This window comes from Ambystoma mexicanum, chromosome 5p (assembly GCF_040938575.1).
Source record: "Ambystoma mexicanum isolate Mex_15411 chromosome 5p, UKY_AmexF1_1, whole genome shotgun sequence".
In the NCBI taxonomy this organism is placed as follows: Eukaryota; Metazoa; Chordata; class Amphibia; order Caudata; family Ambystomatidae; genus Ambystoma; species Ambystoma mexicanum.
This window is the reverse complement of record NC_090930.1, coordinates 1,065,469,782-1,065,482,440: the sequence shown is the minus strand read 5'-3', so window position 1 is coordinate 1,065,482,440 and position 12,659 is coordinate 1,065,469,782. Positions and strand designations below refer to the sequence as shown.

The 12,659-nt window shown below is 41.1% G+C and overlaps 1 protein-coding gene across 2 annotated transcripts in view; it reads right to left on the bottom strand.

Moving 5' to 3' along the window:
- The window catches only part of GMPR (guanosine monophosphate reductase), a 712,135-nt gene that overhangs the window by 200,842 nt on the left and 498,634 nt on the right, over positions 1–12,659 (bottom strand). For both annotated transcript variants that reach the window (XM_069613564.1, XM_069613565.1), the window contains exon 6: positions 7,692–7,798. In XM_069613564.1, coding sequence (XP_069469665.1) covers positions 7,692–7,798 — 107 coding nt within the window. The remainder of the gene's footprint in view (positions 1–7,691; positions 7,799–12,659) is intronic.

Sequence of the window (12,659 nt, the reverse complement as noted above, 5' to 3'; positions counted from 1 at the left end):
AGTTGCACTAATAAAAACCTATGAAATTCAGTGAAACAACATTGTTAAAGGGACGTTGTGGTTACAAGTAAAACCGAAAAAGCCAGAAATTTGCCGAGTTATGGCAAGCTAAGCAACCATAACTTGTGCCACCACTGTGCGCGGCTAACACTAACACCCAGGACATCAAAGATGACCTCACAAATGTCATTGATCACATCACTGATAACTTCACATATCTGGGCCACTTGTTTTTGTTCACTAACAGTCAGAATATGAAAATTGAAAAGAACATACACACAGGTTAATGTGAGCATTAACCTGTGTGTATGTTCTTAAAGTACTTTCTTTAGTGTTTGGTCTCACCTCATGGTGCAAATATATTGAGCAATAAGCAGGCTATAAACATACAATTCATTTGTATACATAATGACGAACTTTAATGTTATTGCCATTTTCTGGTGATGTTACTTTTTTGCGTACTTTAATTTCTATGTATATGCCTCTGATTAGCATGCATTGTGGATCTTCATTTGTATTGTTTGTACTAATACAATTATGTAGACAGTCTTGAATGATTACTATTTATTGCATGTTTAACATTACTAAAAAGTCTTCTAATGCAGCATTCATTATTTTAGTAGTCAAAATTGCCAAATTAAACATACTGTCCTTCTATGGTGCATGCTGCAGGCATTACCTATGTGTATGTTTGATTAGGTTGCGGTATTAGGAGCAACACTCTAATATAATATTTTTTTAGATTAGTACATTCTTGAAAACACGAAGTACTTTGTGATAGGTCTCCTAATCACCTCTGACATCTTGCAACCAACATTGTAGGCACAACCCCTCGTAGAAACTTTTTATCACAATTAATTTAATATGTGATGCCATCAGTTAAATGATCAATGACATCTGTGATGTCATCTTTGATGTCATGGGTGTTAGTGTTAGCAGTGCATGGCGGTGGCACAAGTTATGGTTGCTTAGCTTACCATAACTGGTGAATTTCTGATGTTTTTCAGTTTCACTTGTAACCATAACATCCCTTTAACAAAGTTTTTACACTGAATTTCATGGGTATTTACCAGCGCACCCTAATTTGCTACAATTTCCTAATATCATACCTACCCCCACTATACCAACATTTTCAGCCAATCTACTTAAAACTGTGCCATTCCCCACCTCCTAGCAACATTTATATTAATTTTTATAACACTCTATTTATAATATAATATAATATTTATAACACTCTAACTTTTTGTAAATGTTTGCGCCATTTTTTTGTTCGCTGATGTTCACGAACATCTGACGTCATCGCAGACTTTCCAGACAGTGTCATGTGAACACGCACGTGGCTTGATGACACGTTTGCAAACTGGTCCGTGCTTCGTTAACAGGTCTGTGCTTCGCGAACAGTTTTAAACTGCATTTTCAGCTAATCTAGGATGTCTCAAGCTGAAAATGTACCGTTGAGGAGCTACTAGATCTATTCTTACTGATTTTCCATCTGCAATCCAGGAGAGAGCACATGCTTGAAACAATATTAGCATAAATGCTATTTACTACAAAAATGGCATCCGCCATGGCCATTCCTCCGCCCCAGGAGCCACCACCAACAACACCACAACCAGCTGCAGGGCCTGGGCAACAGAAAAAGTGCAATGATGCAGAAAAGAATCAAGAGGACCAGAACAATAAGATAGAGGAAATGCCTACCCAGAGAGAATCATGGGTGTGGCAGTTGTTGACCACCATTGGGGGTGTACCGAAGGCTAAGGCTACCAAGGTGAAATGCACTGAGTGCAACAGTCGCCGACAACCTGGGCAGTACCCCTAGGGCACCACCTCTATGCGCCCCGCCAAACCAAATCCAAACACTGGGCTGTTTTGAGAAAGGCTGTTCCTTTCTAAGGAAGTAGTAGGATGTCTTGCTCCACCTCATCTTCCTCAACCAATACTGCCACCACACAGGCTACTCATGTGGGGCACAAAATCCCACCAGCTACCTTGCAAGCCATAAAAGAGGTTGTTCATCCATATCTTTCCAAGACAACAGTGTTCTGTATATACTGCAACACACCACTCAGCAGGGGGCAGCAGTTTCAAAGTGCTTTAGAGGCTGTAATCAAGGAGCATGAGAAGCACTGCCCCTACCTTATTTTTAACGCACGGCCAACATCTTCCCCTGTCCACCTGCCCCTACATATCTGTGGTTGGTGCCCCTTCCCTCATTTCCCTCCCCACCTTACTTCCTGGCCACTCCTGCAAACAAAAACAAAAAATACAAAATCAAAAAACACCAAAGAAAAGGCTCCTTTCGGAAACCAGCTTCCACAGTTAAAAAAATAGAACTAAAAATTAATAAGCTTATGGACTCCATCTATTTTAGATTTTGCAGTAAAGTAGTTATTGTTCAGCTATGCTATTGTTTTATTTTGTAAGGCATTCCCCTTTGCAAAGGCATTCAAATTCTGGGTATGGTTTGGGCATTGTATGGGTTGAAGTGGATTCCCCAGAAAGGAAGATCATTGTGGAGAACTTGTTGATCCGGTTTTATCCCGGCGAGTTGAATAACCAGGATTTTAGTTATAAGCGCAAGGTTAGGTGCTCTTCCGTCATCCCGATTTCCTTTGGAATTGAGTTTGGCTATGAGAATGGAAAAGGCAGTTCCTCCGGGTTTTGTTTTCTTGTAGAGTCTTGTTTCTATTTGGAGGCAGTGCTAGATCTTAAGGGTCTTCTTGGTATGTATCAGGTGATTTTTGCTTGGAGGAAGTGGGCTCCTTGCCTGTATAGTGATCCATGGGCAATGCAGAGGGCTTTGAAATGTTTTGTTTCTTGACTGGTAGCCAATACAGACTTTTCAGGGCTGGGGTGATGTGGCCTCTTCTATTTAGTCTTAGGAGTATTCTTGCCTCTGTGTTTTGAATGTGTTGTAGATTTTTCGTGAGGTGTTCCATCATTCCTAAGTAGAGACTATGGGCATAGTCTATTCTTGATATTATTAAGGACATTATAACATGGGTTCTGTGTGGGAAGTTGAGGTAAGGCAGGATCTCTCTTATTAGTCGATGATAATGATTTTATTTCCTATTGCATTGACCTGTGGTTCCAGTGTGAGACTGCTGTCCATGAGTATTTTCAGGTTTTTAATCACTGTTGAGGATTTCGGTTGGGTTCCCATACTCAGGAGCCAGGTGAGAGATGTCTGTGTTAGGCTGCCATCTCGAGGGGTTATCATTATTTCCAATTTGGTTGGGTTTTTTAGTTTGAGATTGTTATTTTCCATCCAGGTGTTTACTTCTGTGAGGCATTTATTGAGGACATTGCCACGGTCATTGTTAGTAGTCATCATGAAAATAAGCTGGATGACGTCTGAATAGTTGGAGGATGCCAGCCCATGAGCTTGTATGAGCATCATTAGGGGGGACCATGTAAATATTGAAGAGGGGTGGGGAGAGGCTTATCCTTGTGGTACACCACAGGTGATGTTTTTTGAGTCTGATGTGAACGGTGGTAGGTAGATTCTTTTGGTTCTGTCAGTGAGGAAAGAATTCAGCCATTGCAGTGAAGAATTTTGAATACTGGAATCTTCAAGTTTCGTGATTAAAGTTTTATGTTTGATTGTATCAAAGATGGCTGATATGTCCAGTAGTATGAGGGTGGATTGTTATTTTTTTATTGTTCACGTTCATCTTTAGGTCGTCCCATATGGAAATTAGTGCTAATTCAGTTCCTCTCATGGGTCTAAAACTGACCTAGGAATTGTCATGTTTTCCATTGGCTTTCACATGGTTAAGCAGTTCTTTGTACACATGGTTCTCCGAGATTTTTGCCAGGTAGGGTATTTTTGAAATAGGTCTGTAGTTGGCTGGGTATTCTGTTTTTCCTGTCTCATTTTTTAAGAGTGGTTCGATACAGGCGGATTTGTATGATTCTGGTACTATTCCTGTGTTCATTAGTAGTCAGGTGTAAAGGGCTGGTGTTTGTTTCGTTTAATAATGTGTGTGTTTCTTTTAATAAGATGCTAATAGGTTCCCTGTGTATTGGTGTCAATTGGTTCACAGTTGCGTTAGTTATTGGGGTTCTGGTTTCTGGGAGGGTGTTATTTGTAGTCCTACTGGATACGTCTCTGGCTTGTTGGATTGAGTGTATTTTTGCTCTAAGATGGTCCACAATGATGTTCCTTAGCAATTGAGATGATGTGGTGTTGTTTCTCCATGAGGCTGGGATTTTTATTTCCTTGATAATTCTGGACCTTGTCGAAGTACACAACAAGGATATTTATATGGATTGTATCCTATGTTCATGTCCTACAAATATGCAAACCACGGGTTTAATCTTTATTGAAAAAATACCCAAATAATGTATTTGATCATCAATTCATAAAACAAACAAAAAATGCATGATAGCAACTTTAATGTGTATGAGATTAGTAGCCACAAAGTGCTGCGTGCATTTAAAAAGATGTTGAAGTCAAGCAATCTACAGCGCACAAATTGGAAGGACATAAAACAAATGTTATCCCTCAGCCAGACACATAAATCTGTCCAAACAATACCTCATTTTAACTAAAACGAGGTGTTCATAGTTTTTTGACAGTTTCTGAGCAAATAGTTTCCCACTCAGCACTGTAGTCGGATTCCCGAATATTGTCACAATCACTAGCGGATGTCCAAAAATGGAGGAAATCACTTTCTCAAATTTCAAGAACATGTTGACACAGGTGTGTTGGCCCCCTTATGCCAGGGGTACACCCATCATTAGTGTCCATAACATGTCAGTATGCGGCATTCATCAGGATGAAAAAATGATTCAATGCACACGTGTCTTCGATATTCAATATAAGCTGGGATACACATATTGTTATATGCACTTCTTTCTATAATAAAAACAGAACATCTCTTTTACTAGATGGTTCCCTGTTTTCATGATGTCCTAGCATGAACAAGAAAAAATGGGATGAACTTGGATTAGTGTTAAAGGTACGTGACACCCCTTGGCATTATCAATTTAACCAATGGCTGGCATACGGTTTGATCTCAGATCTGTCTTCACCCATATACATAGTCTGTGTACATAATACCAAGATTAAATTAACTCCTTATTCAGGTCCATTATCGTGGACTGATCCATACGTCCAACTTCATTTTTTTATTATTACAAAATGTTGGATTTAAACCCCTTTTTTACAGTATTTAGAGAAACACAGCCTCTTTTATATTCCATTTCCTGTCGCAGATCTCCATTATTTTATGAATATAAAACTGACCAGATGAGATCATGGCTGGATTCATTTTTCATTCAAAATGTGTATGATCTCAAAGGGTGTTTAATACTGGACAGTCAGTCATCTGTGAGGAATACATATACCAGAGAGTCATTCAACAAGATCGAAGCACATTACATGCTCAAATGGTACATTATCATTGGTTTTCATATTTGTAGGGCATGAACATAGGATAAAAACAATATAAATATCCTTGTTGTTTAATGGGAAATAGTGTAGAGGCTCCTTTACAGGTTCAGGTTACCTACATGTTCCTGTTTAGATTATGCTACTGTCCCACATGTAGAAGTAGTTATCCTTTCTCTTTCTTTAGAGAAGAAACTGGGGTGACCCTCTTTTGAGATTCCTTGATAATTCTGTACATTTCTTTTTGTGGGTTTCTTGCCGATTTAATTCTGGCAGTGTAGTGTGCTTTCTTCACTTTTAAAACTGCCGATTTGTATAGCTAAATGTGTCATTGGAAGTTCAATTTGTCCAATTGGCTGTAGTCTTTTCTCCATGTCTTTTCAACTTTTGCCATTGTGGGTTTGAAAGATATTAAGGGTGCCAATTGGTCTAACGTATCTGTGATCCAGTTGTGTAGGTTCTCTTCAATGGTGTGTGCGTCATTTCGTTTAGTGTGGACTGTATGTCAGCTGCCCACACAATTGAACCACTGCAATCAAGGGCAATCGCTATCTCAGGAAGGACCACATGGGGGGAGACATCCCTCATGGGTGGGAGCTGTAACATGGTATCACCCTTTCCACCCGTGGTATGAACCCAACCCGTTGACTTCCCAATCCTGCATGGCCTATTGCAAAATAGAACTAGAACCTCCAATCTGCACTGACAACAAGGTTCTTTCATACCCTCTAAGTAAAAGGACTGGGACGAGGAAGAGCACTAGAGCAATGCAGAGCACTGAAGCCATGAAACCAAAAACATGCTTTAGTTGTTGGATGGATCCGATAGGTGCCAGGACATTTAAAAACATCAAATAGCAAGAAACCCACTGCTCTCGACTCGGGCCTGGAAACTGAAAGGAAGTAAGTTGCAGCAGGGAGCACAAGAGATCCTATAGGCACCATCACGAGAGGTTTGGAAGCCGAAGGTTTGCTGCGCAGAGGCCGAGACCAGAGGAAGCTGTGGAACAAAGGCTGAGGTGTTGCGGGTACCGGAGAGCAGAGGGGATGCCAGAAAAAGGAGGAAGCGAACCGCGGGGTGAATTTCAGATAGCATAGAATTACCAAGTAGCCAGGAGAGACCGGTGAGTCCAGAGAGGGGAGTTGGGAACTGGGGTGCTTCGTGGCATAGACCGCTCACCAATAAAGGACAGATATGTGAACTGGGTCAACCTCAGCAGGGGAGCTGGAACACCAATTACATTTTTGAATGAAACAAGTGAAAGAGGGTTAAGGACCCAATAGTTGAATGAAGAAAGTATAAAAGCATGGAACTGTTACAAATTAGGAAAGTCCTGGCAGGAGAGTACACCAGGCCATCTGATTGCGGGTCTGGTACCTGCACCCAAATACAAGTGAGCAAATTAAGAAAAGTCCTGGCCCACTAGGATTGGGAGACCACTACTAGGCGCTATAATCCTATACAAGATCACCTACTTTTAGCCTGCCTTGATAAAGACTATGGTCGAAACGCATTGGCTTCTCTTTTCACCTGAACCTAGCATGGTTACTAGGTCCTCTGTTTTACATGTGTAACAACAATAAAACCTTTCACTTTTGACAACAAATCAGGAGTCTGGCTCCTCTATTACATTACCTTTGAACTAATTTAACTCACGGCTACAACATATGGTTATCAACCACCCACCAGCGCCATTACCCAACAAGGTTTGTCTAACCATCCACATGTTTAAACTAATTAATTTTAGGGTTTTGTTCCTGTATTGTATTTTTCTTTTCCGTTTGGTAATGTTTGTATCATTCATAATGAAACCTGAAATCACACAAATAAAATAAGGTTAAAACTTGACCCTAGATTTGGTAAAATCACTATTCTTGGAATTATCACTAACTGTACATCAACCACATATCTCGCAGGAGCAAGAACGAAGAGAAAAAAGGGGAAGATATGCCAAGGATAAGGTGGCCAAAAGGTTTCAATTCTTAGCCCTTAAAAGATCCTTCCTCAGGTGGTATGCCACAAGTAATATGGTGCCAGAAAGCACAGGAACATCTATGCTGTGGGAGGTGTGCTGACCTCCTCATGCCCACTGTCCATCTGTTCTTTTCCTCTCCTCTTGTGCACCATGTCAGATCTTTCTTGTAACTGCTACCAAGACAAGGTGCTTTCTGAAAACTGATACTCTACATTAAATTCGATTAACATCTCCTGAGTTAGTGTGAAAGGACATATGTAAACAACTATGTGAAATGGAAGACAATTGTCAAATAAACAAATTCTTTAGTTCACTTACAGAAATTATATGGCCTTTGAGACCATGTGCTGAGTCTGCACACTCGATGACTGCACTCAGCTGGGGGTAGCCCACCCCTGTTTTGATTCGAGTCGTACACACTGAACCTGAAAAATAAAAGAAAGTTTGATTGTACGAGAAAACATTCAAAATTCATGTATTTGCCAGATAAGAAATACTTTTTCATCAAAAATCAAGCATCTTTTTATGTTGTAAGGTGAGAATTGAATATTGTGCAATGCGCCTACCTCGTGTATTCAAGTTTTCTAATAAATCATTAGTAATGCCTGGCTACAGATACCTAACCTGGACTGCTATTCACTAGCCAGTCGAAAATGATAAGGTAACAGTGTATCCGGGTAGGTAGCTGAACCTTCTGCGGCTGTGTTCTATTTCTATAACAATAAATCATCCATTCATTTTAGGTCATTTTTGTTTTATTTCCAAAGTACTTAGTGTGTTGTGTGTTTAGATTGGTGCCAACATTCGCCAATCGGAGGCACGTGCATATGTTTCTCCCGTGCCTGGGCTTTCTCAAGGCACAGTGGTTTACACACAAGTTGCACATTAAATTCGAATTATCTGCAATCAATGTGCCAGACACAGGTACAGGAGAACATATGCAATGACTGATGATTTATTGTTATAGAAATAGAGCACGGATGCAGACCGTTCACCTACCTACCCGCATACGCTGTTACCTTATCTTTTGATGTCTGCCGCACTCTATGTTGCTTTGCATGCTATGGGCTTCAGTGGATCCATGCTCTGTTGTGTTGGATATCACCAATGGCCACTCGGCATCTTCAGCCTGATACTTCAATGCAGACTGGAAGCAATCAAATGCTGCCCCAGACTGTTTTGACACCTCAAAAAAGCAGTCTAGGATGTCGGCAATAGAAATTCTGGTGATTGGTTGCTGTAAGCATAACTAAACAAAATAATGCTCTCCATTGATAGATATTTAATGTCATAAGTACACGGTGATGATCCTCAAGAACTGAACATGTTGTGAATTCAGCGTTCATGAGAAAGAAATAGATTCGATGGGTGTCCAGCCAAAGGATCTAAAACAAAAGGATCGAATGCCTTTTGTGTTTTTTTTATTTATTTATTTATATATTTTTTTAGTTTGGTATGCATAAAAAAATGTTAAAAAGAAAATGGGGGTTGGGGTTGGAACCCCCCCCCATAAAAAAAAATTCGACCCTTTTTTTCAGTCCTTTTGGTTTAAAAAAAAGGGCATTTGATCCTTTTTTTTTCGATCCTTTCACCTACAACCGGTTCAATGCATACCAATGTGGAGGTCCTTTGCATATTCATTGGCTGTCCTGAAAACTTCGCATGGCACATCATTCAAGCACCATTCGCCATTGCGGATGCAATACCCAAAAAAGAATGTTATCAAAGCAGAGCAAGTGATCCCAGAAGGTGCTGCTGTGCCTGTAGTCTTCACGTGTTCAAGCAAGGGAGAACTTTGCAGTTATTCTCCCTATGTAAGATGCATAATTATGGAACCGGCCGGTGCAGACTTCTAAAGCACATTACACAGACACCAACCAACCTGGCATCTGAGACGACCCAACTTTGTGCTGGACAAACCAGACTGTGGCATACGTTTAAACGTTGCACTTTTCATTATGAACCACTGCTAATATGCTTCTTTTTAAACATGCTCACCCTAAGGCAATTATTGTGTGCACTAGACACTTTCAGCAACCACTCTGCAAGCATGTGGAAATGTAAGATGTCAATAATTATGCCAGCAAGATGTCTGATTGAATCACAAAGGGGCCAATTATTCACAGCAAGATGGCACTCTTGTGTGCTTCCTGCCCTCTGCGGGCTTGATGAACAATGGCACTGCTCCACACTATTCGGTATCCAAAGGGGCAATCAAAAAGCATTCAAGCACAACTATGCTAATGAAGCATTTACATGGCACCTTTCTGCGGGATGCTGGGATTCCAAAATACTTTGCAGCTGCATGCTCTGTTATCAACTAGGTGGGGCGTAAATATTTATTTTTAGCATTTACGGAGTGCAACATTAACCACCAAGGTGGTTGCCTTGCACTCATGATCCATATGGTGAAGAAAGAGTTCAGAAGTAACAGATTTGCTGCAAGAGCCAGGTTATTTAGGACCCAGTAGAAGGAGAGGTGAGCCGAAATGTTTTTGACCCACAGGGGAAGGTGGTCCCAGAATCTTGAGCAGCGTGCAGCGAACATACGTCCAACTATGCGGGATGGGTTGGAAGGCAGGCGTGTTGTGAAGATATCTGCTTGTGGGCTGAAGGTTTCTGGCAAGCGTGCATTGGTTAAACATGAAATCATGGAAGGGGGGCTTGTCTTGTAGAAGGCTTGAGGGATTTGAAGATGATAGATTTGGGAACAGGCATCAAGGAGGGAAGATAGGACAGAGGTTGGTGCTGTTCCTGAGGAGTAAGAGAAAGAGCGGCAGCATTATGAATTCTTTGGAGTCTTAGCAGTGGGGCAGAGGGAAGACAGAGGCTAGGACTGTTTCCATAGTGACGCGGGATGAGATTATGGTGTTGAGAATGACTCTGTGAGCAAATATCAAGCATGGGAACACTCTTCTGAGGGGGTAAAGGAGAAAGAATAAAAGTGTTGCTTTCTCTTCTGAAGTATCTCCCTACACAAGTTCTTTGCTCTTCCACCTCCAACTCCTTGAGGGTCAATTGCGTTTACAAGCAAAGAGCTGGAGGCAGATCTCTCTCTTCGGCTGGTGCCTCCCTCTGGAACAGCCTCCCTGCCTCTCTGAAACTTGAGCAGAACCATCTCAGGTTTCCGGAAGCTACTGAAGACTTTCCGCTTTGCTTCTACCTTCTCTCTTCCTCTTCCCTGCTGATCTTCTGTCTGTGACTGCACTGGTTACCTGGCTACCCTCACAACCTCAGGCCCAGTTCCATGCCCCCAGTTGCACACCTGCACTGCCGCCTGGCAACGCTACACTTTGGGGCTGTATCTGTTACCCAATAGTCCCCTTACCTGCACTTTTCAATTTCCTGCTGCCTGCACTTAACCCTTGCACTGCCAGTTGTTGGCTGCACTTCCTTTTATTTATTTGTATATTCTATTGCTTTGTTTGTGTTTTGTTGATCATTTGTCCTGCACTTCTCCCCCTCCGTTCCCCTGGAACATCTCCCCTTTTCCCCTCCCTACACTTGCGCAATCTCAATGTCGCTGGGTCTAGTAAGATTGTTGTCTTGTTCCCCCTTGTTCCCTTCCCATGCCTAGTCGCGCCTTGACACACTTGTGTGTAGGCGTGCTATAAATAAAATATCATAAAGTGCTGACTACATAGTTAATTTGGGAAGAAAGTAGGAGTTTATTGTTGAGATGTAAGCCTAGGTTTTTCACTGTTAATGAACACAAAGTCTGACTGTTGATGAAGACATAATCGGAAGGATTAAGCCCAGATGGATGGAGGTCAAAGGTGGGGGTGATCTCATGATGACAACCTCAGATTTGTTGAAATGTAATTTAAGCCAGTTGTGCATCCATCAGTGGATGGCGACCAAGAATCAGTGAAAGTTGTCAAACGCAGCATCAGAGAATTTGTCTAGGAAAAGAAAGTGAGGCCAAATTGGCTGATAGGTTAAACAGGAGGATCTGTAATGAACACCACATCGAAGGAATTGAGGGCTGGATTGGTGAGGTGGAAAAGAGATATTCTGGCATCTGTTCAACAGAAAGAGGTCTGGCCAGGGCAAATCAGATAGCCAGATCCTGATGTCTGACAGATGGAACAGAAGGATTTGGTGGCTGACTGTTTGCAGGCCTGCATAATGGTTGAGCAGGATTAAAGCTCACCTCGACTGTTGTCTGCAAGCATTTGATTGTCATCCAAGTTTGAAAATCTTACAGATTCTTCCTCATGCTAGGGACAGAATGAGGACTCATTGTAATCAATGAAGTTGTGGTCTTCATAACAAGACTGGAGCTTGTAGGCCGCAATATATTTCAGAATTTTGCAGAGATCGTGAGGTTAGAGATAGTGTGGCAGTTCATGGGGATATAATGGTCCAAAGTAGGCATTTTAAAGATGGGTGTGGAAATGACATTTTTTTAAATCAGCAAGTGATTCAAAACAAGAGGGTGGCCATCTTTGCAGAGGGAAGTGTGATGCGAGTGGGCGCTGTATTGCATCTGCTCTTGGATATGAGGCCTCAGTAGCATTGCATAATGCAGATGTGTGAAATACAGGTAAAAGGGCCCACATTAAGGATATAGTAACGCTACCCATGTTTGCAATCTATTGACTCAGTATGAGTAGGGCGGTAAAAGCACAACCATTCAGTAATTAACATACCACTTGTTCTTAAGATGCCCAATAATTATGCATTGGGATTATATGGGCTATACCGGCATGGGGTAGGTATTGGGTATTTACCCCATGTAGTACTTTCTATGCAGCCCATGCCGTAAGTATTCCAGAGGACTCCAACTCATAATTAGTGATAGTTTAAAAATGATAGGTATTTAAAATAGTCTGTGGTTTTCAGTTACCGCCAGACTCAGAACAAGACCCATAATCACTGCAAGGCATAAATTAGTTTTCAAAAATTGATTAGCAGAGTTTGATCATTAAAGTTTTCTTGAGTAACAAACAACGTTATTTGATTAGCAATTATGTACAATTGTTTTTAATTACACCAGAAATTATTCATACCCAAGACATACAATACAGCATTTTGGTGTACTTCTGAAATAAGACACTGGTGAGATGAATTCATTTAAAAAGTAAACCTTACCTACATGAAAGGACACGATTCTCCTTCCCCAATAAAATAAATATGATAAAGTCTCTGAAAACATTTGTCAGTGCAATGCTCTGTACAGCTGCGTGCAGTCAGTGATGTGTAAAGAAAAGCTTAAAAGTGTAATGAATCAGAAAAGTTCAATGTTAGAATACAGTCAAAGCTGGAAACTAAGGAGTATGATGT